This window comes from Crocuta crocuta, unplaced genomic scaffold (assembly GCF_008692635.1).
Source record: "Crocuta crocuta isolate KB4526 unplaced genomic scaffold, BGI_CrCroc_1.0 scaffold186, whole genome shotgun sequence".
Taxonomy (NCBI): Eukaryota; Metazoa; Chordata; class Mammalia; order Carnivora; family Hyaenidae; genus Crocuta; species Crocuta crocuta.
In genome coordinates this window covers 10,555,872-10,580,675 of record NW_027551569.1, presented here as the reverse complement: position 1 = coordinate 10,580,675, position 24,804 = coordinate 10,555,872, and the positions used below count along the sequence as shown (strand labels likewise).

Here is a 24,804-nt window from a genome sequence, read left to right as displayed (position 1 = left end):
TTATGCTAGTTTTGATAAAGAAGTGGAAAAAGTATGTGACAGAGTTAATCCAAGTTTGGTTTTGTTTGTTTGAAAAAATTCAGCTTCACAATTTGTTATTGGTAACAAAATAATTACATAAATTATTGAATTTCAGAAAAACTATCAAGTTTTTTACATATGAGTTGTAATATTTCAGGGCATTTCAAATTTTCCTGTGTAGTGGCTAATTTTGATCACTCTTATATTGATGAGTGTTCTCATTGCTTAAAATCTCCCGGGGGTTTATGGAGGTCTATATACAAAGAGACCCTAAGTCATAACCTTTATTCGCCTTAAATTAATCTGGTTCAGATCATATTATAATGGTCTGATTGTGTGGCTGTTTTTCCACAAACTCAGTGCTTCTTAGCCTAATTTTTGTCATTCAGTTGAGACTATGATGAAGCCTACAGACACTCTCCTCAGCAAAAGGACACAAAACATTTAAAATATTAAATACAATATTATGGGCCCCTTAAAGTTCATTCTTGTGTCTGCCACAAATTTCTGCCTTAAATTGATAATTTAGTTAATGCTCTCTATTTTTATTTTAGTGCTCTAGTATCTAGTACAATGTCTGTACTTCATATACTCCAAAGACATAAATAGTTGTTTAATGCACAAGGAAGGAAATGGATGAGTGCTGCTAGTCAGACTGCATGCCAGATGCAGAAATTATCTGCTGTCAAAAGCTGTTGGTAAATATATTTAAGCAAACATTAGCAATCTTCCTGGACAACCCTAAAATTCCAGGCGCTCTGATGATGTCGCTTTAAGAAAAGAGTTCCTTTTCCCAAGCCTTTGAACTTTATAGATTCTCATTTTCTCTTTATAAGGAATTTTCTTTTGTCTTTGACATTTTTCTACAGATACCAATGTTGTTCTCCCCATTCCTTGAGAGGATGTCAGCTTTTTAGGAATTTTTTACTTTTCTGAAAATAATAATCAAATACGAATACATTTTAAATAGCATTCATCCATAACCCAAGTACTTCACCACTCCTCTCCCCTTTTTTCATTTTTCATTGTATAAAGAACTATAGGCATGTCTGGGTGGCTCAGTCAGTTGAGCATCTGATTCTTTTTTCGGCTCAGGTCATGATCTCAGGGGGGTGAGACTGAGACCTGCATCAGGCTCCACACTGGCCATGGAGCCTGCTTAAGATTTTCTCTCTTTCCCCACCCCCCCTGCCCTTCTCCCCAACTTGCACATGCTCTCTCTCAAATTAAAAAAAAAAAAAAAAGAACTATACTACGCATTATAGGAGGTGCTAAAATGAGTTAAAATCATAAATTCTGCACTCAGCGATCTTGCAGTCCACAGAGTTGTGAATGAAGGCAAATACAGTGAGGAGACAAGTAAATAACTTGCAATGAAGAAAGATTAAAGCAAATCATAAGATCAATGCAAACTGACATAAGAACTGTGATTACTTGTGATCTCTCCAGTTTTGACAGTCAATAGGGGACAGTATCAGTAGTTATGCAGAGGCAACAGGCATAGACCAACAGGGTCTTGGACAAACTGAGATACAGAGTCACCCTATTCTTAAGTCTCTTTAGTTTGGCTTTAACTTTTCATTATGGAGATTTTCATACCACCTACATGGATTGAGATGATTGTATGAAAACCCAAGTACCTATCATCGAACTTTAACAATTATCAACACATGGCCAATACTGACTGTCTTATTTATACCCCTTTAAATTCCCACCCCCATTTATTGAAAGCAACTCCAAAGCATTTTCTTAATTCATTAATCACTTTCTTGTCATTCAATTCTTTCTCTCCCATTTTCATTACCCAATCCCCCCACCTCCCCACCCTTTTATTTTCACTTTTAGCACCACAGCAGATGTCCAACTCTGCCAGGACACAGATCCTTAAAAGTCAGCTCTACACAGTGACCAATTAGGAGGAACCAGACCAGCAGTGCCTCACACTCTTTTTCCCTGGACAGATGACTTTATAATGGCAGCTTCATAATGGTGGCTGGTGAGTCTGAGGTGGCCATGAGAGTTGTTCTCCTGCTGTTCTGGTTTGGAATGTCTTTGTTCCCTTCCAGCTTCTCCCAGGCTGGGCCCTCCCAACACCTCAGCTCACCAGAAGTGGTAGTCCCTGTGAAGGTGACTGGCAAGGGCAGAAGTGCAAACAGTCCAGGCTGGCTCTCCTACAGCCTGCAGTTTGGGGGCTGGAGACATGTTGTCCATATGAAGATCAAGAAGCTCTTGGTTTCTAAATACTTCCTGATGTTCACCTCCACAGACCAGCAGGCCCTCAGCCAGGATCAGCCTTTTGTTCCTGATGACTGCTACTATCATGGTTACGTGGAAGGAGTCCCCGAGTCCCTGGTTGCCCTCAGTACCTGTTCTGGAGGTTTTCGAGGAATGCTGCAGATAAATGACCTTGCTTATGAAATTGAGCCCATCAGGCATTCTACCACATTTGAACACTTGATTTATGAGATAAACACTAATGAGACACAAATCCCACCTATGAGATGTGGCTTAACAAAGAAGGAAATTGCACTCCAACAGTTGAGATTTGAAGAGGCTAACAAATCAACTCTGAAACAAAATTCTAATGATAAATGGTGGACCCACTCATGGTTTCTGGAGCTGATTGTGGTGGTAGAGCATAATTTCTTAATTTATTCTCAAAGCAACTTCTCAAAGGTACAGGAGGATGTGTTTCTTGTTGTCAACATAGTAGATTCCATTTATCAGCAGTTGGGTACTTATGTGATTTTGACTGGGATTGAGATTTGGAATCAAAGAAATATTTTCCCAGTGATAAGCATAGAACAGGTTCTGAAGGATTTCTCTCTTTGGAAACAAATCAGTCTTTCCCAGATACAGTATGATGTTGCACATTTTTTCATAAAAAATTCACTTATAAATGTACTTGGTATAGCCTATGTTGCAGGAATATGTCAACCTCCTATTGACTGTGGTGTTAATAATTTCCAAGGAGACTCCTGGCCTCTTTTTGCCCTCACTGTCGCCCATGAATTAGGACACACTTTGGGTATGCAGCATGATGAAGAATTCTGTTTGTGTGAGCAAAGTGGTTGCATCATGAACGCTACCAGAGTTCCAGCAAGGAAATTCACCAATTGTAGCTACACAGATTTTACAAAGACCACTTTAAACCAGGGATCATGTCTACACAATATTCCACATCCAGGGCAAGTCTTTATGCTGAAGCGCTGTGGGAATGGTGTGGTTGAAGGAGAAGAGGAATGTGACTGTGGATCTATAAAGCAGTGTGAACAAGATCCCTGTTGTCTGTTGAGCTGCACTCTGAGGCCTGGGGCTGCTTGTGCTTTTGGGCTTTGTTGCAAAGACTGTAAGTTCATGCCATCGGGGAAACTCTGTAGACATCAGGTTAATAAATGTGACCTTCCAGAGTGGTGCAATGGGACATCCCATCAGTGCCCTGAAGATGCATATGTGCAGGATGGGGTTCCCTGCGGTGACAGTGCCTACTGCTATGGAGGGAGATGTAACAACCATGAAGAACAATGCAGGGAGATTTTTGGTGAAGGTGCAAAGGGTGCATCTCAGAGTTGCTACAAAGAAATCAACACCCTGGGAAACCGTTTTGGCCACTGTGGTATAAATGGCACAACATACCTAAAATGTAATACCTCAGATATCTTCTGTGGCAGAGTTCAGTGTGAGAATGTGAGGGTTATTCCCCACCTGAGAGATCATTCTAATTTGCAGCAAGCTCACATCAATGGTGTCATCTGCTGGAGTATTGACTATCATGTAGGAATGGACACACCTGATGTTGGTGAAGTAAAAGACGGCAGCATGTGTGGTCCAGGAAAGATCTGCATCCACAAGAAGTGTGTCAGTCTGTCTCTCTTGTCACCAGGCTGCCTGGCTGAGACCTGCAACATGAAGGGGATCTGCAATAATAAGCGTCACTGCCACTGTGACTATGGGTGGTCCCCACCGTACTGCCTGGACAGAGGCTATGGAGGTAGTGTTGACAGTGGCCCAGCAGCTGCCAAAAAAGTTTCCTTGCTACTAGTTGTGAGTCTTACTTTGTCTGTTTTGTTTTTACTGTCAACTGCTGTACTTATGTACTTTAGAAAACACTTTGGTCCCAAGGAGACTAAGGCACAGTCTTCAGGTTAGGAAAATGCCTCTAATTTAATATCCTGTGCATTATTAAGTTTTAGTCTCTTGGTAGTGGAAATATTACTACATGCCTAAAACAAAATCACGTTATTGACAATTTACAGAAAAATGCAGGGACCTTCCCTTTTGTCAGTATCAGAAATATCAAGAACATTGCCACTAAGCAAAGGCACTTCCTAATATCTTCCTATCTACTATTCATTGTTATAAGCAGCAAATAAAACTCCCATTTCCCACAAATTAGTCCTCTACGTATTTATTGAGCACAGGTATGATGCATGGGAAAGGCAGGAGACAGGCATCTGAGAACCCAGACTTCATTTACTTCCAAAGTAACTTTTCAAAGGTGCAGAGTTCCCTGGTGGTCTAGTAGTTAGGATTTGGTGCTCTCAACGGTGCAGAGAATGTTATTTCTTGTTGACACAGTGGATTCCATTTATCAGCAGTTGGGTACTTATGTGATTTTCACTGGGATTGGGATTTGGGATCATGAAAATGTTTTCCCAATGATAAGCACAGAACAAACAGACTGCCAAGTTCATGCCATCAGGAGAACTCTATAGACATTAGGTTAATAAATGTGACTTTCTGGGGTGGTGGGATGGGACATCCCATCAGTGGCCAGCAGAAGGGTGTGTGCAGAATGGAATTCCCTGTAGCAACAGTGTCCATTGCTATCAAAAGAGATGTATAAAGGAGGAGAAATTACTCAAATGTTTCTAACATTCTGCTCCAAAATCTGGAAAGAAAAATTATAATAATGTTTGTCCCATCTAACCTCCTGGGTTTATTTGGTAACCAAAAGAGAGAAAGAAATTAATTTTTATTAAAGTATAAACAAATTGTTTGTTTAATAAAAACTCCTGACCCTCTTCCTTTTGTCCTTCCTAGCCAGTCTTGTCTGGCTCTCTTTGCTTTAATTTGGCAGGTTGGGTATGCTCTTGAAGTATTTGCTTTGAATATCAGAATATAATCTCTATGAGGTCAGGGTTGTTTTTGTCTTTTGTTGTTATATCCCAATATCAAGAACAATGCCTAATACAGAATACATATTTGGATGAAGTAATTAATTTGAGTGAATTAACTGCATGAAATTAATTAGGAAGTAAAAACAATACTTTGGTCCTCTTTTGAAAATGAATGCAGCTCTTGTTCAAAATTAAACTTTAAATATTTAAAGTACATGAATTTATAATGTTCCCTTTGGTGCCTTCCCAGTTTCTTTGACCCCCAATTTTTCTTCTCCTCAGTTTATTTGGAAATCCTGTCTCTTGAAAATACATATCTTGGGGCGCCTGGGTGGCTCAGTCAGTTAAGCATATGACTTCGACTCAGGTCATGATCTCACAGTTTATGGGTTTGAGCCCTGCGCCGGGCTCTGTGCTGACAGCTAGCTCAGAGCCTGGAGCCTGTCTGGATTCTGTGTGTGTGTGTGTCTCTCTCTCTGATCCTCCCCTGCTCATGCTGTCTCTCTCTCTCTCTCAAAAATAAATAAAACATAAAAAAAAAAATACATGTCTAATCAGACACTTTCTGTATATGGTGCAGATAATTTCTTTTGCTTTTAATTTTTTTAATGTTTATTTTAGAGACAGAGACAGAGAGAGAGAGAGAGAGAATGAGCAGGGGAGGGACAGGGGGAGAGGGAGACACAGAATCCAAAGCAGGCTCCAGGCTTTGAACTGTCACCACAGAGTCTGATGTGGGGCTCAAAATCAAGAACTGTGAGATCATGAACTGAGCCGAAGTTGGAGGCTTAATCGACTGAGCCACTCAGGTGCCCCAGTCCCATAATATCTGAATGCCAATCTTTGTAAATTGAGTCAAACGACCTTTATAATATAATTTTCCATTATGCTTTGCACATATTGCATCCTCTGGCTATTTTTTGTTTTGAATATACTTGGCTGTGTCATGATTCTGCACACCTGTAGATGTAATTCCCATTGCCAAAATGCTGTTGACCGTCTTCCCCCAGTCCCCTTGCCTTGGGAAACTCCTATTTTTCTCTTAATAGAGGTCAAACATATTATCTTTGAAAAAGCATTTCCTTGTGAAATATTAGATGTTCTACTTGTGTGCTCCTGTCACTTTGTAATCATCTCTTTGATAGACTCTAGGAATAGAATAGAAGAAAGTCTAACAGCCAGGGACAGACAGAAGGAAAGGATGTCTAGTGGAACCATAGAAACAGGGAAGGATGAACCAAGAAGACAATCTAATTAAACCTAGTTTTAGAAGATAAGTCAGAGAAAGGTTCACATGTTTTAGGTATATATGCTCACATAGAGATGAAAGGTAGCTACTCCAATTTATTGATTCTCTTTTGAAATTGTTTTTCATAAGACGAAAGAAAACAAAAATGGGGCACCCGGGTGGCTCAGACAGGTATGCATCTGACTTCTGCTCAGGTCACGATCTCATGATTCGTGAGTTTAAGCCCCGCATCGGACTCTGTGCTGATGGCTCAGAGTCTGGAGCCTGCTTCAGATTCTATGTCTCCCTCTCTCTCTATCCCTCCCCTGCTCTCTCTTTCTTGCTCTCAAAAATAAATAAATATTTAAAAAATTAAAACAAAACAAAACAAAAACAAGGTTAAATTTGATTATAGTCAAATTTATCAATATAATATATATTTTTTTAAATTTGAGAGAGAGCACACAAGCTGAGGAGAGGGGCAGAGGGGGAGACAGAATCTTAAGCAGGCTCCATGCTCAGCACAGAGCCTGATGCAGGGCTCAATCCCATGACCCTGGGATCATGACCTATGCTGAAATCAAGAGTCAGACACAACCAACTGAGTCACCCAGAATCCCCTATTAATCTAATATTTTATTTACTGGGTTGTACAGTCAGTTTTGCTTGAGATTACTTTGAGAGAATCCTTTTTATTTTCTCTGATTATGTTTGCTTCAGTTTTAATACTTAAATCTGGATTTTATTTGCTATAAGAAGCGAAACAGGACTCCAACCATATATTTTTCAATTGGTTAACCAGTTGTTCCAATATATTTTATTAGCCGTTGTTTACTGTTTTACTGGTAAATTAAGATTCTGTATTATAATTTAAAGTTAATTTGTTAGTCACATTATTTACTTGTAGGTTTTTATAAGAAGCCACACCTTTTGCAACATTTCTAATTTTAGGAAAACTGCATTATTACTTTATGTCAATTGAGTTCACTAGGGCTGGACCAGTCAGTCATATCAAGATTAGTGTGTAGAATTTAACTTCCTTGTAACAAACATATAGGATCTTATCCTATATTAATACATAGGACTTCATCAGAAATCTTTTGCTCTGTGAAAGGCACTATCAAAAGAATGAAAAAAAAAAAAAAGCAAAGTTTGGAAGAAAAATGTATGCAAATCACATATTCAGCTGGGGACCTGTATCCAGAGTATATAAAGGAATCTCAAAACTCAACAAGCAAAACAAAACCCCAATTTTTAAAAGAGCAAAGGACTTGATAAAAGCTCTTTATCAAAGAGCATAGAAAGATAATAAATAGGCATCTGAATAGTTGTTTAATGTCATTATTCAGTAAAGGAATGCACATTAAAACTACCATGAGATACCATTACACACCTATTAGCACAGTTAAAAAAAGAATTGACAGTACTAATTGCTGGTTGAGGATATGAAGCAATTGGAACTCTTATTGTTGGTAGAAGTGTAATTGTACACTCTGGAAGATAGTTCGGCAGTTTCTTGTAAATTTAAACATTTACTTACCATGTAACCCAGCAAGCCCACTTCTAGGTGGAATTGGAGAAATGAGAGCTTATATTCGGTATACTAACTAATGTTCTTGGAAGCTTTAGTTTTGAGGGTAAAAAACTAGAAACAACCCAGATTTCACTCAAGCAGTGAATAGATAAACAATGGCACATCTATACAATGGAACACTACTCAGCAACAAGAGATGTGAACTCTGAGACAGTCAACAATTTGGAGCAACCTCAAAGATATTACTCTGAGTGAAAGAAGCTAGTGGCAAAAGCTTATACACCATATGATTCTATTTATATGACATTCTGGAAGAGAAAAAACTACAATAACAGAGAATAGATTGTGGTTGGTAATAGTTCTGGGTTGGAGGAAGGTATGACTCTAAACAGGACAAGGGAGGTTTTTTTTTGGGGGGGGGTGGAGTTGTTCTGTATTCTGATTGTGGTAACAATTTATAGGAATCTGTAAATATGCTGAAATTCTTAGAACTATTCCCCAAAATGAAGTCAATTGTACTGTATGACAATTTAAAAATTAAAAAGAAATCAGTGTAATTCACCACACTTATAGACTAGAGGAGAAAAATTCTATAATTGCCTTAATGGATACAGCAAGTTATTTGACAATATTTAACTCTCATTTATGATTAAAACTGTCAGCTAACAGTAATAGAGGGATATTTCCTCAACCTTGGTAGGCATGTATGAAAAACCTACAGCTAATATCACACTTCATGGTAAAACACTGAACATTCTCTATATGACTGGGAGCAGGGCAAAAGAGGCTGCTCTTCTCACTCTTATTTATCATTATACTGGAGGTCATAGACATCCAATAGGCAAAGAAAAAGAAAGGCATATGGAATGGATAGGAAAAAATGAAATTCACTTTTATTAATGAGGATATCATTGTGTATACTAAATTTACACCCCCCCCCCAAAAAAAATCTACCAAAAACCATATTGAACTAATGGGTACATTTAAGAAAGTCACATGATACAAGGTCAATATGGAAACATAAATTATATTTCTATGTAGAGCAACTATTTGGAAAATAATAGTAAAGCAATATTAGTTAAAGTAGAATAAAATTTTATATACATAGGGATAAATTTAACAAAGTATGTGCAAACCCTGTATGATTAAACTTATAAAAAATAGTGAGAAATTTTATTTTATTTCATTAAATTTTTTTAATGTTTTATTTATTTTTGAGAGACAGAGAGAGACAGAGCATGAGCTGGGGAGGGGCAGAGAGAGAGGGAGACACAGAATCTGAAGCAGGCTCCAGGCTCTGAGCTAGCTGTCAGCACAGAGCCCGATACGGGGCTCGAACCCACGAATCGTAAGATCATGACCTGAGCTGACTGAGCCACCCAGGCGCCCCAGTAGTGAGAAAATTTAAAAGACTATAATAAATCCCTGTTTCTGGATTATAAAACTATGGATTAGATATTGTTAATATGTGTTCAATTCTTCCCAAATTGATCTACAGATTCAATGTCATGCTAATAAAAATACCAGAAGACTTTTATGTAGAAACAGAGAGCTGATTTAAAAACTTACCAAAATGTAAATAACCTAGATTAGCCAAAACAATTCTGAATAATAAATAGATAATTACCCTCAAATTTTCTTAAGCCCTTAAGCAGCTAATTCCCCACCCATTACCTTATGCAGCTACTGATATGATTTCTGTCACTATAGAATGTTGCCCATTTTAGTATTTCATATAAATTCAAATAGAATGTATTCTTTTTAGTCTTGCTTCTTTCACTTGACATATTTTTTTAAGTTTTTATTTAAATTCCAGTTAGTTAACATACAGTACAATATTAGTTTCAGGTGTAGAATCTAGTGATTCAACACTTATATACAACACTCAGTGTTCCCCTTAATCCCCATCACCTGTTTAACCCATGCCCCCACCCATCTCTCCTCTGGTAATCCAGTTTATTCTCTATAGTTGAGTCTGTTTCTTGGTTTTCCTCTCTTTTTCTTCCCTATATATTTGTTTCTTAAATTACCCCTATGAGTGAAATCATACAGTATCTCTCTCTGACTGACTTACTTCGCTTTGTATAATACTCTTCTAGCCCTGTCCACATCATTGAGAATGACAAGACTTCATTCTTTTTTATGGTTGATATATCACATCACACCTGTCAGAATGGCTAAAATTAACAACACAGGAAACAACAGGTGTTGGTGAGGATGTGGAGAAAGAGGAACCCTCTTGCACTGTTGGTGGAAATCCAAGCTGGTGCAGCCACTCTGGAAAACAGTATGGAGGTTCCTCACAAAGTTAAAAATAGAACTCTACAATCCTGCAATTGCACTACTAGGTATTTCCCCAAAGGATACAAAAATACTAACTCAAATAGACACATGCGCCCCATGTTTATTGCAACATTATCAACACTCAGCATATTTTTTGAAATTCGTCCATTCATCAGGGTTGTGTAGAAGTGGCATAAGCAAAGACACATAGATCAATGAGACAAAGGAGTCCAGAAAGAGATCAATGCATAAATACGCTATTGATTTTATGGTAAATTTTTTAAAGTTTGTTTGTTTGTTTGTTTTGAGAGAAAGAGAGAGAGAATTCACTCATACAAGTTGAGGAGGGGCAGAGGGAGAAGGAGAGAGAAAAAATTCCAAACAGGCTCCATGTTGACAGCAGAGAACCGGACGCAGGGCTCAATCTCATAAACCACAAGACCTGATCATGACCTGAGCTGAAGTAAAACTCTTAACCAACTGAGCCACTCTATTTTATGTCAAAGTTTCCAAAAATAATTCAATAGGGAAATGAAANCTCCTCCCCCATGGTCCTCAGTTAAGTTCCTCCTAATCCTCCTATACGTGCAAACATATGGTATCTGTCCTTCTCTGCCTGACTTATTTCGCTCAGCATAACACCTTCAAGGTCCATCCATGTTGCTACACATGGCCAGATTTCATTGTTTCTCACTGCCATGTAGTATTCCATGGTATAGATAAACCACATCTTCTTGATCCATTCACAACTATATATTCTTATTGAAAAAAATTTACCATCATCTTTTATGGTATAAAGAAACAAATTTGAGATGTGTTACAGATGCAACTCTAAAAGTTAAAACAATAGGACTTCTAAAAAACAGGACTTCCTAAAAAATCAACATAACATTAGGATAAGCAATGACTTTTTATACAATGTATAAAACGGACTAACCTTAAAATGGTAAATGGATTTAATAAAAATTAAAATTCTCTGCTTTTCCAAGGACATTGGGTAAGAAAATGGGAGAAAACATTCAATTACACATACATAGAAAATACTTCCAAAAGAAGAATTAAAAGTGGTTAATAAACACATGCAAAAAATTTCAACATCATTGGTCATCAGAGAAATGCAAGTTAAACCACAGTGGCATACCACTACAGACTCACTAAAATGAGTAAAGATTAAGTCTGATGGTACCAGGAGTCTGGGGGATAGACCCAGTTGGAGTTCTCATCCATTATTACTGGCAGTGTACATTGTTACAACCACTTTACAACATATTTTTGGTGGTTTCTTATTATATATTCTTATTGTATGCCCAATAATCCTCCTCTTAGATGTGTGTTTACCCAGCAGAAATTAAACACATGTTCTACTTGTGTCTAAAAAAGACGTATATGAACAAGATTTGTATATAAATGTCCACTGTAACTTTACTCATAAAACAGCCAAAATGCTGGAAACAACCCAAAGATTCATTAACAGATGATTGAATAAAACAATTTTTGTTAGAATCATATAATGGAACACAGCTCAGCATAAAAAAGGAATGAGCTACTGCTATAAGGAGCAGCAGGGATGAATCTTAGGGAAAAAAATCAACAACGACGCTGAGTGAACAAAGCAAGACTCAAAAGAATAATACTATTTGATTGAGTTTATATGAAATTCTAGAATAGGCAATATTGTACAGTGATAGAAATCGTGTCAGTGGCTACATAAAGCCGAGGACGAGAGGACTGACTGCTAAGGAGCACAAGGAAATTTGGGGAGTATGGGATTGTTCTCTATGTTGATACATGCAGATACATGCATCAAAACTCATCATCTCCTTACACTTAGAATGCGTGTATTCACTGGGGCACCTGGGTGGCTTAGTTGATTAAGCGTCCTGCTCGACTCAGGTCATGATCTCAGGATTTGTGAATTTGGGCCTCGTGTCAGGCTCTGTGCTGACAGCTTGGGAGCCTGGAGCCTGCTTTGGATTCTGTGTCTCCTTCTCTCTCTGCCCCTCCCTGTCTCACACTCTGTCTATGTCTCTCTCTCAAAAAATAAACATTAAAAAAATTTTTTTTTAACAGAATGGGTGCATTCATTATATGGTATGTAAATTATACATGAATAAAGCTAATTAAAAGTCATGAGGTCATACTAATATTTTCTTTTGAAAAAAGTATAAAATTTTATTTGGCTTCTTTGTTTACTTGTAACATTTTTCTTTTACATTAACTTTGTTGTTTTTGACTTAACCTATACTACATATGCATTCAATATAATAATACCAATATTACTAATAATAAGACAGTGTTTGAAAGTCACTTGAAACAAATCTGTGTGGTTATATCATGCATTTAAATTCATTTATTTCAGTTTTCTAATTTATACCAACAGACATCCAGGGAACATGGATGGATTCCGAGGGTGTGGGATAATGGTCGAAGAAACATAAAGTTGGGTCAGGCCGAGTTTATTGAGATGGGCTCACTAAGCAGAGGTTTTGCATTTAATGCTGAGGCCTGGGGAGTTAGAAAGGGCTCTAGCAGTTTGTTGGTTAATTGGCTGAAACGTGGACCAAAAGAAGGCCAATCATGAACCAACTATAAATGCCTGACCTGCCTTGGTTTAATGTAGAGGAAGGGATTTGGAGGCTTAGGGACACTGGAATGTTAGAGTGGATTTGTCATTTAAGACCTACTCACCCACACTGAGAGTCCAGAGGACATATCTTTGACTAATAATTTGAGAAATTCGTGAAAGGAACCTAGCATCCTTGAAGAGCTCTGTGATAGCTCTTCTCTGTAGGCTAGACTTCAGAGTGGGAACCACAGCCACTCAATTGGAAAACCTAAAAGTATTAGAAACACATGGATCCCAGGGAAATAGTGGTCAAATGGCAGCACTCAACCAGCAAAGAAAAATGTAGGCACAGTTACCATAATGAACAAAAGAGTCAAAATAATCTGACTCATGCACACCTATGGTGTTGGCTAGTTAATCAAGATGTTCCCAGAAGTAAAATAGAAATTCTCACTTGATCTATATAAGCATAGAAGTACTAAGTCAACAGAAATTCTAACTCCAATCATAAAAGCAGTGAATCACAGTCCTTCAATCAATTCCCAGAGTTGAGCCAGTTTACAGACCAAGAACCTTTTGAATGAATGGGAAGCCAGGTATCCTTTAGGAAGAACCCTGATACACCAATGAAAATTCATACGGTTAATCTTTCTCCCAGCCTTCCCCACAGGGACCTATGGCCTTTTAACAGGATTGTACATTGGGGAAAAGGAAATAATCATACATTTCAGAGATTACTGGACATTGGCTCTGAATTGATACTGATTCCAGAAGACCCATGACGTCACTGTGGCCCTCCAGAGCCAGTCACACTAGGAGAGCTTATAGAGGTCAGGTGATCAATGGGATTTTGGCTCAGGTTTGTCTCACAGTAGGTTCAGTGGCTCCCTGAATGCATCCTATGGTTATTTTACCAGTTGCAGAATGTGTAATTAGAATAAATGTACTTAACAGGTGGCAAAATCCTCACAATAGTTTCTTGACCTGTAGAGGATGGGCTAGTATGGTGGAAAAGGCCAAGTGGAAGCCATTTAGTACTGTCTCTACGTAGGAAAATAACAAACCAAAAGCAATACACATCCCTAGAAGGATTGCAGAGATCAGTGCCACCATTTGAAAGATGCAAGGCTGGTGATTCCCACCACATTCCCACTCAACTCTCCTATTTGGGCTGTGCAGACGACAGATAAATCTAAGAGAATGACAGTGTATTATTTTATTGTAAGCTTAATTGGGTGGTGTCTACAATCACAGCTACTGTACCAGATGTAGTTTCATTGCTTGAGAAAATTAACACATCCTTGGTACATGGTATGCAGCTATTGGTCTAGCAAATGCATTTTTCTTCCATACCTGTCCGTAAGGCCCACCAGAAGCAGTTTGCTTTCAGCTGGTAAGGACAGTGATATATATACATATACCTCTTTAGGGGTATAGCAACCCTCCATCCTTAGGTCATAATTTAGTTTGCAAGGATTTTGTCTTTTCCTCCCACAAGATATTACACTGGTCCATTACATTGATGACATTATGCTGACTAGACCTAGTAAGTGAGAAGCAGCAACTACTATAGGCTTATTGGTAAGACACTTGCACATCAGGGTGGGAAGTAAATCTAAATTTCACTTCTACTTCAGAAGGTACCCCCTAAACAGGGGTCCTGTTATTTAGAGCATGTTGAAATATCTCTTCTAAGGTGAAGAATAAGTTGTATCTGGCTCTCCTACAACTAAGATAGAGGCACAATACTTCTTTGAATTTTGGAGGCAACATATTCCTCATTCAAATGTTACTCCAGTCCATTTACCAAGTGACCTGAGAAGCTGCTAGTTTTGAGTGGGGCCCAGAAGAAGAGGTTCTGCTACAGGTCCAGGCCGCTGCACAAGGTGTTCTTCCACTTGGGCCTTATGATCCAGCAGATTTGCTGGTGTTTGAAGTGGCAGTGGCAGAGACAGAGATGCTGTCTGGAGCCTTTGGCAGCTCCCTAGAGATGAATTGCAATGCAGGCTTTTAAGATTTGAGGGCAAGGCTTTGCCATCACCTTCAGACGAGAAATCACTTTCCTTCTGAGAAATAGCTCTTGGCCTATTACTAGGTCTTAATAGAGACCGAATGCTTGCTCATGGGCCACCAAGTTACCATGTGACCTGTGGTAACTGTCATGAACTGGGTGTTCTCTGACACACCAACCCACAAAGTGTGCTTGTACACCAACACTCCATCAAACAGAAGTGATATATACAAGATTAGGCCTGAGGAGGCCCTGAAGTAACATGAAGAAGTGGTCCAAGTGTCCAAAGTTCCTACTCTTGCTCCACTGCTTTCTCTCTCCCAGCCTGTACGTACAGCCTCGTGGGGAGTTCCCTGTGATCAGTTGACAGGGGAAGAGAAGACTCAGGCCTGGCTTACAGATGGCTCTGCATGGTATGCATGGTATGCAGGCACGTCTGACTGTGGACAGCTACAGCACTGCCACCCCTGTCTGAGACATCCCTGAAGGGAAATCCCCCCAGTGGGCGGAACTCTGGGCGGTGCACCAAATGGGAAGTTTAGGCGTTTTTCACTTTGTTTAGGAGAAATGGCTAGATATGGGATTATATAACAATGTGTCGGCTGTGGCCACGTGGGCAGGGACTTAGAATGGACATGGTTTGAAAATCAGTGGCAAAGAAATTTAGGAAAGAGGTATGTGGATCAGGCTCTCTGAATAGCCAAAAAGCAGAAACATATTTGTGTTCCATGTGAATGCTCACCAAAGGGTTACCTCAGCAGATGATTTTAATGCGTGGATAGAATGACCCATTCTGTGGATACCAGTCAGCCTCTTTCCCAAGCCGCCCATCATGACCCAATGGTTTCATGAACAAAGTAGTTGTGGTTTCAGGGTGGCAGTTACACTTGGGCTCAGCAACACAGACTTCCACTCACTAAGCATGATTAGGCTACCGCAACAACTAATTGCCCAATCTGCAGTGGCAAGACCACACTGAGCCCTGAGTAGGGCACCGTTCTCTGAGGTAATCAGCCAGCTACTTGCATGTCAGAAGGTGGTCCATCACATTGGACTGTTTCCATCAAGGAAGGGGCAACATTTTATCCTTACTGGAGTAGACACTATGCATACAGATTTTCCTTCCCTGAACACAACGCTTCCATGGAGTTACAGAAAGCCTTATTTGTCATCACTGTATTCTACACAGCATTGTTTCTGATCAAGGAACTCACTTCACAGCAAAAGAAGTGCGGCAATGGGCCCATGATCATGGAATTCACTGGTGTTACCATCCTCCCCACCATCTTGAAGAAGCTGTATTTTGTTTGTTTATTTTTGAGAGAAAGACAGAGTGTGAGTGGGAGGGGCAGAGAGAGAGGGAGACACAGAATCCAAAGCAGGCTCCAGGCTCTGAGCTGTCAGTACAGAGCCTGACACGGGGCAAAACTCACCAACACAAGATCATGACCTGAGCCTCAGTCTGACACTTAACTGACTGAGCCACCACCCAGGTATCCCTTGAAGAAGCTGTCTTTATAGAATGGTGGAATAGCCCTTTCAAGACTATGTCACAGCACCAGCTAGGTGACAATACCTTGCAGGGCTGAGGCCAGGCTCTCCAGAAGGCTGTATATGCCCTGAATTAGTGTCCAACATATGATATTATTTCTCTCATAGCCAAGATTCATGGGTCCAGGAATCAAGAGGTGGAAATGGGAGGGGCAGCACTCACTATTAACCTTAATGACTTACCAGCAAAATTTTTGCTTCCTCTTCCCACAACTTTATGCTTTGCTGGCTCAGAGGGCTTAGTCCCAGAGGGAACAGTACTTCTGCCAGGAGACAAACTGATTCCATTCACTGGAAGGTAAGACTTCCACCTGGCCACTTTGGGATCCTCATGCCTCTGAATCCACAGGCAAAGAAAGGAGTTATGGTGATGGCTGGGGTGATTAATCCTGATAGCCAAAGGGAAATTGGTCTACTACTTCACAGTAAGTCAGTTAGAGTAAAATGGCAAGTGAGAGTGTCTGTAATACAGGAGAGCCCCTAACGTGTCTTTCAGTACTAGCATGCTCTGTGACTAAGGTCAATGGAAAACTACAGCCCAATCCAGGCAGAACTATTAATGGTTCCGACCATTTAGGAATGAAGGTTTTGGGTCACACCATCAGATAAAGAGCTATGATCAGATGAAGTACTTGCTGAAGGCAAAGGCAATAGAGTGGGAGGTGGAAGAGGATGGTTACAAATATCAGCTGCAACTATGTGGCCAGTTATAGAAACAGGACTGCAAGAGCCATGACTATATCTTTTGCTATGAATACATTTCCATTCATATTTCCTGTTATCTTTCCATTTTCCTCTTTCCTTATTCCCTTATCATGTGGGTGAAATATTGAACTTACACCACAGTATCTAGGTATTGTTAATTTCACATCATAGTATTTAACTTACAGGACATCAAGACAAGTAAAAATCACTCAAGGACTTTATATACTCCTCTGGGGAAGAGGTAAATATGCAAATCCCATTCAGAGAAACAGAACCCTAATACGGATACCATTCTAGGATGGATTCTGTATGCACTGAACCAGAGATCCTTTCTTGGGTCTGGGAACCAAGAACTGGAAGCCAGAGTGGCACCACATGTCACCATTTCCTATGACTCAGATGGTCTGTGCTTCTTGTCCCCTTCAATTCTGTAAGGTTAGAGGTTCTGGTCCCCAAAGGGGTCACATTTTCACAAGGGGACATAGCTAGAGTCCCAGTGGAATTATAAGCTAAAACTGACACCTGGGATTTTGGGGCTCCTTGTGTCCCTTCTCTAATAGCAAGAAGAGGTGTCACAGGTGTAATTGAGCCCAATCACTGAGAAGAGGTAGTGCTGCTGTTAAATCATGGAGATGCAGGGAATATGTATGGAATCCAGGCAATCTCCTTTGGTGCTCCTTGGTATTCTCTAGCACCACTGTGACTTGAAATGGAGAAATTTCAGCCATCTCAGCCTGAGAATGGTGACTAGACACCCAGGTGCTTTGAAGATAAGACCTGGGTAATGATTATCATCCAAAGCCAGCAGAATACTATCTAAAGGTGAGGGAAACTAGAATGGATAGTGGAGGAGAGAGACAATAAGTATCCATTTCAGCCCCAATACCAAACACAGTAGGGACTGTGCTTCATCTCATTAATCTCCCTCTTATAGGTTTCCCACAGGCAGAGATGCTTATTTGAATCCTGGATGAGCTGTTCCCAGAACATATATGGAAAAGTGATTCAGAGCAATGCAAAGACTGGACTGTGGAATATCCAAATAAGCCACTTTTTAAAAAAATGTCTATTTTTGAGAGAAACAGAGCATGATTGGGGCAGGGGCAGAGAGAGAAAGAGAGCAGAGACACAGAATTTGAAGCAGGCCCCAGGCTCTGAGCCGTCAGCACAGAGCCCGAAGCGGGGCTCCAACCCACCAACCGTGAGATCACAACCTGAGCCAAAGTTGGATACTTAACTGACTGAGCCACCCAAGAGCCCCAAATAGGCCACTTTGATTCTCCTTCAAGGAAAGTCTTGCTGAACAGTTGTGGGGATTATAATCAGCAGAGAACCTCCAGATGTCAGCTATTTAGGATAGCCTCAGTTTCATTCCCAGGTCACCCCACCTCCAGTAAATGAGCAAGAGAAGGTATGAAGACCTGGCCATTTTGGGCCAAATCTGTGGCAATATTTATTCTAGAGCTCGCTGCTAGGTTGGCCAAGGCTGCAGTGCAGTGCACAACTGACTTCCTCACCTTTTCACGGCGGTTGGTCCTTATCAAAATCTCCCAATCTAAGCTCTAACTCTGCTTCTGGAGAATTCAGACTGTCACAATGAAATAACTACCGAAAGCACTTGATAGCCCTAGGGTGAGGGGAATAAAGGCAAGAAAAAAGAAAGAGGAAAGAACAAAGGAAAGTGGGTTTATCAATATGCTGGTGATTCAAGGAGGTCCCTTGCAGAGCAGGGCAAGAGACCAGCTGCTGGTCAGAACTCAGAGGAGGACCACCCTGCTAACCTTAGAGATGCAAGTCAGACCTCTGAGGGTGTCAGTGACTGAGAAAGAAGGTGGTTCTAAAGAGCCAACAAAACTGGAGTCCAAAATCAAACTTGGCTACTAGAGTGAATGGGCCCAGCCAAAATGACAGAGTAACTTTCAGCACACAGGAAAGTAATTCCCTTCTCCCCTCATACAGCACTGTAGGCTACTTCTACTGCCCTCTGTTGGTACAGTTACCCAGAAGAAAACATGGAACAGAGGTGGGATCTGTAGAGACATATCCCTGGCCTTACATCTTAGAGTACAAAGGTTGGAGGAGGTTTAGAGCTGACAGACATCAGCTTACAAAATATCTCCTTGCTGTGCCTTTGCCCAGGAAATAAAAAGAGACGACTTCCGGGGGAAAAAATGAAGTTTTAATATTGCTTAAAACATGAAGAGTAAGAAAGTACACGCTAGAAATCCTTTGGTGTGATATTAACGCTTCTGATCCTGATCTGAGGGATCCTTACATTTTTCTTTAAACAGTCAGACATGCCCTAATGTTTCTGTATTATTAAAAGAGGTGCTAGAGGTTTGTTTAATGCAGCAGGAGTCTCAGTTTTTCTGTTCCTCCTTCTCCTCCTCCAAAATTTTCTTACAAAGTATAATTACGAAAAGTAAAACGAAAAGAGTAAAAGGAATAAACCACAATAAAGGCAGGTAGTTCAACCATTTCTCTTTTCCTACTTCCGCCTGCTTCTGAGGAGGCGGCCCGCTGTCGACACTGCCTCCAAGGCCCACATCCTTGCAGAAGGGAGGTGCCCATCCATGGTTGCAATGGCAGTGCTGCTTATTATTGCAGACTCCATTCGTGTTGCAGGTCTCATCAGCCTGACAGCCTTGTGGTGGGTCGGTCATGGTGACACACTTCTTGTGGACGCATATCATTTTTTCACCACACATTGTGCCATCTTTCACTTGGCCAATATCAGGTATGGACATCCCCAGATGATAATCAGTGCCCCAGCAAGTGACATTATTGAGGTGAAGTTGATGCACTGTAGAATGCTGTGTCAGATTCGGAATTACTTCCACATTCTCACACTGCACTCTCCCACAGAGACTATCAGGGGCGTCACATTTTTTATATATTAGGTTTATGACACCACAGTGACCAAATCGGCTTCCTTGGGTGTTGATTTCTCTGTAGCATCTCTGAGATGCACTCCTTGCATCTTTGCCAAAAATCTCCCTGCACTGCTTGTCATGGTTGGAACATCCCCCTTCATAGCAGTAGGCATCGTCACCACAGGGAACCCCATCCTGTATGTATACATCTTCTGGGCATTGATGGGATGTCCCATTACACCACTCAGGGAGGTCACATTCACTCATCTGATATCTGCACACAGTTCCTGATGGCATGAACTTGCAGTCTTTGCAACAATTTCCAAAAGTACAAGCAGCTCCAGGCTTCAGAGTACAGTTCAAAAGACAACAGGGATCATCTAAACACTGGTGTATGGTTCCACAATCACACTCCTCTCCTTCTTCAATCACTAAGTTCCCACAAAACTGTCCCTTAAAGATACTCGCAGGTTGTGGAAGTGACTTAATACATGATCCTCTAGTGAGACTGTTGTCCCAAAACCGGCCATAACTGCAATTGCTGAACTTCACTGTCACCTTCCGGGAGGGATACATTATGCACCACTGAAGCCCACACACACATTGATCAGTATCATGCTGCATACCCAAATTATGACCAAGTTCATGGGACACAGTAAGTGCAAAATAAAACAGACTATCTCCTTCAAAAACATCAACTCCACTATTATAAGGATGGTGGCATATTCCTCCAACATAGGCAGCTCCAAGCGTTGAGCCAAAATTTTTTTTTATGAAAAGATGGACAGTATCATGGTGCATTCGGGAATCAAGATTGGCAGTCTTCCAAACGCCAAAATCCTGTGCAAGCTTGTCTAAATTATCGCCAGTAACCAGGTTTCCTTGACTCCAGATTTCAAGCCCAGTCAAAATTACATTGACCTCCAAAGAGTCATATAAGACATCTATTATATTGATAACATTAAATACTTCACGCTGCACTACTGACTCATTACTTTCATAGTAGAGGAATCGATTGTAGTCCATGACTACTCCCAGCTCAAGAAACCGCAAGTGGGTCCACCAGCCAGTGTAAGAACTTTGTATCAGAGTAGAATTATATGAGGCTCTCAACTGTAAATGTCGTGCTATTTCCTCTTCTGTTAACCCACATCTCATAGGTGGGATTTGTGTCTCATTAGTGTTTATCTCATAAATCAAGTGTTCAAATGTGGTAGAATGCCTGATGGGCTCAATTTCATAAGCAAGGTCATTTATCTGCAGCATTCCTCGAAAACCTCCAGAACAGGTACTGAGGGCAACCAGGGACTCGGGGACTCCTTCCACGTAACCATGATAGTAGCAGTCATCAGGAACAAAAGGCTGATCCTGGCTGAGGGCCTGCTGGTCTGTGTAGGTGAACATCAGGAAGTATTTAGAAACCAAGAGCTTCTTGATCCTCATGTGGACAATGTGTCTCTGGCCCCCAAACCGCAAGCTGTAGGAGAGCCAGCCTGGAGCCTTTTTACCTCTGTCCCTACTAGTCACCTTCAAGGGGACCACCAGTTCTGGGGAGGAAAAGTGCTGGGAGGGCCTGTCCCAAGAGTGGCCAGAAATGAACAGCGACATCCCAACCCAGAGTAGCAGAAGAGTGATCCTGATGTGCACCAGGGCCTCATCCACTGCCATTATGGAACTGTCATTATGGGGCTACCTGTCCAGGGCAGAAGAGGGTAGGGTACGAGGTACTGCTGGTCTGGCTCCTCTCTCTGAGCTGCTTAGGGTGCAGTGTTGACCTTTATGGATCTGTGTCCTAGAAGAGGTGGACCATCAGAATTGCAGTGCTGAAAATGGAAATTAAAAAAAGAAAGAGCTAGAGTGGGGTTGGTGGGGTAGGAATGGTGGGACAGAGAGAGAAAAAGTGAGGTAAAAGTGATTCTTCAACTGGAATGAGGCTAGAATTAATAAAATGTCTGAGATTGTCATATACATATACACATATGCACATATATACATCTAAGTGTGTGTGTGTGTGTGTGTGTGTGTGTGTGTATAGGCAGGCAGGGGCTGGGGAAGGACATGTTTCTAGAGGAAGAAATGAAGGAGGTTAGTTATAGATAATGGTTGAAACTGGATGATAGATACATAAAAATTCACTCACTGAATTTTATTAAAAGTATCAATAATTTTTTGAATATTTGAAAGCAAAAGTTAAGACAAACTTGGAGACACACTGGAACATATACTGGTGGATGAATATCCTAATTAAGTACACAAATGGGATCCAGCAGTATAGAGTATGAAAAATATCCATAGCATTATAATGTCAAGAACACCTATACACATTTGGATGCTTTTTCAGAACTAATGGATGGCTAGTGGAAGCCAAGAATACTAAATGAATCCTTTTAGGGAAAGTATCTCTGGAAGAGGTGAAATCCTAATTACTAGATTTCCTCTCCATTTCTCTCTTCATGATATACTTGGTATATGCTACAGATCTGGGAATATTAAGATGAGAATGTCGATCAGAGAGAGACAAATACCATGTGTGGAATTTAAGATACAAAACAGATGAATATACAGGAAGGGGTGGGGAAAGAGAAGAGAGGGAAACAAACCACAAGAGACTCTGAACAATAGAAAACAAACTGAGGGTTGCTGGAGGGAGGTGGGTGGGGATGGGCTAGATGGGGGATGGGTACTAAGGAGGGCACTTGTGATGAGCACTGGGTGTTGTATGTAAGTGATGAATCACTGAATTCTACTCCTGAAACCAATATTGTACTGTATGTTGTTAACTAACTAAAACTTAAGCAAAATTAAAAAGCATAAATTATTTTAAAAGAGATGAGAATGTGTGAGTTGGAAGAGGGATATTAAAGATAAAGCATTATATGGATGCCTGGGTAGCTCAGTCCGTTAAGTATCTGCCTCTTGATTTTTGCTTAGGTCGTGATCTCACACTTTGTGGATTCAGTCCCACATATCTGCCCCTCCCCTGCTTGTGCACATGTGCACATTAACATGCGCTCTCTCTCTCTCTCAAAAAAAAAAAAAAGATAAAGCATTATAAAGAGGAGAATAATCTATATAAAGCTTTGTCAGAAATATAATGTGGTAATAATAGAAAAGTTCATTGCTGAGAATCTTTGAGACACATCAGTCTGTCAACATTGTATTGCTCCTACGATAAGCCCTGAAGGAACACTGTGTTACCATAAACCATGTAAACTGATGTCACTCCAAAGCCCTCCTTTCTACTGTTACCAGCACTTCAAGCAGTGTGAGGTTTTCCTCTTCATCAATACTTAGCTTTTCTATTTCCAGCAGCTATTTCAAATTCCCCAAAACCCCTAACTTACCAAGTCTCCTCTCATGCTCAGTCAGACTCATTTCAGTGTTTCTCAAGCTTACGTCACAAGCCATAACAAGGTCATGAAGTCAATTTAGTGAGCCACAACCGACTGACACAATACTAAGTATCAGAGAACCTCACACACATCAGCACCCTCTGCTGTTACCACAGAAGCTATAGCAGCATTCTCTTGACACTTGTCACACTATTTCCTGAACTCCAAAACTAAAATGTGTACTTTGTCTATGAAGCTGGAGATGGTATCTGCACATTGTATTTCTCCATTGTTACCTGGCTTCCTGAAATTAAAAAAAAAATTTTAATGTTTTATTTATTTCTGAGAGAGAAGAGATATAGCATGAACAGGGGAGGGTCAGAGAGAGAGGGAGATACAGAATCTGAAACAGGCTCCAGGCTCTGAGCTGGCAGTCAGCACAGAGCCCGATGTGGGGCTTGAACCCATGAACCATGAGATCATGACCTGAGCCGAAGTCGGACACTTAACCGACTGAGCCACCCAGGTGCCCCTCCTGAAGTTTTATCAATAGGGATACAAGAGAAGGAATAAAAGGCAAGAAAGGAGGACAAGGAACTTGTAATTACCTATCTGCCTGCTGTTATGTTCTATAAATTCCCAGCCATGATGCCTTGCTCTGATGGGGAGAGTTGTTTACCACATTCCCAGAACCAGCTCCATTAAGCCCTAACAAAGGTATGAGTAGCAGATGGACAGTGTGCAGTGTGCCCTTCTCAGAAGTCTGAGCACCAGATGTACAGAGCCATCCTCCAGTACCCTGGGTGACCCACACTAGGTAGCCAGTGTCCCTTCCTCAGATGTTTCAGGCACACCACAAAGCCCCCTGATACAAGCCCATGTGTATAGCACTTGCTTCTCTCAGAGCTGAGTCACAATCCTGGAAGACCTTCCAAGTCCCTAAGGACACAGTACCAGCTCAGCATCACCTTATAGGAAGAACAGCTATTAGCTCTACAGAACCCCTTTTCTGACTTCCTAAGTTACTGACATGACCTGAGCAAAGCCATATTTTCTATAATCCAGATCTATGAGGCCCATTATGAAACTGTCTATTTATAACCCCATCCTCTTCCCACCCCTCCCGCCCAATCTTAGGCATAGAGCTTCTTCTAGCAACTGATGCCTCTGTGTACCTCAGCATTCCCTTGTCATCTTCCCAGTCCTCTAGAAACTTTTCAAGAATTCCTTTAGATTAATTACTCTTGGTAGGCTTCTCTTTTCTGGTCTAGATCTTGACAGATATAGGACTTGGTACCAAGAGTGCTGCCAAGAAAGACAGAGACTATGGGACTCTGGGATTGGTATGGGCATGGCCATGGGTTTACAAGCTGCTGGACTCCTGTCCAATGGGCAATGAGCATGCAATGGCATCACAATGAACTAAATTACAACCAATGTTTACTGTGATGAAGTGTACTACTGAAGCACATGTGTGGGGACCAAGTGTGGTGATGGCTGGAAGCACCTCAAAGACTGTTCTGGAGAATTTGCACAGTGAGGATGAAGGCTCTGAACTCTCAACCCAAAGAGCTAAAATG

General features: G+C 40.7%; 2 protein-coding genes across 2 annotated transcripts; one reads left to right on the top strand and one right to left on the bottom strand.

Moving 5' to 3' along the window:
* Nucleotides 1-1,895: 1,895 nt before the first annotated feature.
* ADAM21 (ADAM metallopeptidase domain 21) lies at nt 1,896-5,045 on the top strand. The gene has a single exon (XM_077750692.1). The coding sequence runs from the start codon at nt 2,008-2,010 to the stop codon at nt 4,168-4,170; it is 2,163 nt and encodes a 720-aa protein (XP_077606818.1). The 5' UTR covers nt 1,896-2,007; the 3' UTR covers nt 4,171-5,045.
* A 14,131-nt stretch (nt 5,046-19,176) lies between these two features.
* Nucleotides 19,177-24,549, bottom strand: LOC144220475 (disintegrin and metalloproteinase domain-containing protein 20-like). Its single transcript, XM_077750710.1, has 2 exons — nt 24,400-24,549; nt 19,177-21,744 (listed from the first exon to the last, which is right to left on the bottom strand). Exon 2 carries the CDS (start codon nt 21,558-21,560, stop codon nt 19,380-19,382), a length of 2,181 nt encoding a protein of 726 aa, XP_077606836.1. The 5' UTR covers nt 21,561-21,744; nt 24,400-24,549; the 3' UTR covers nt 19,177-19,379.
* Between the last annotated feature and the right edge of the window lie 255 nt (nt 24,550-24,804).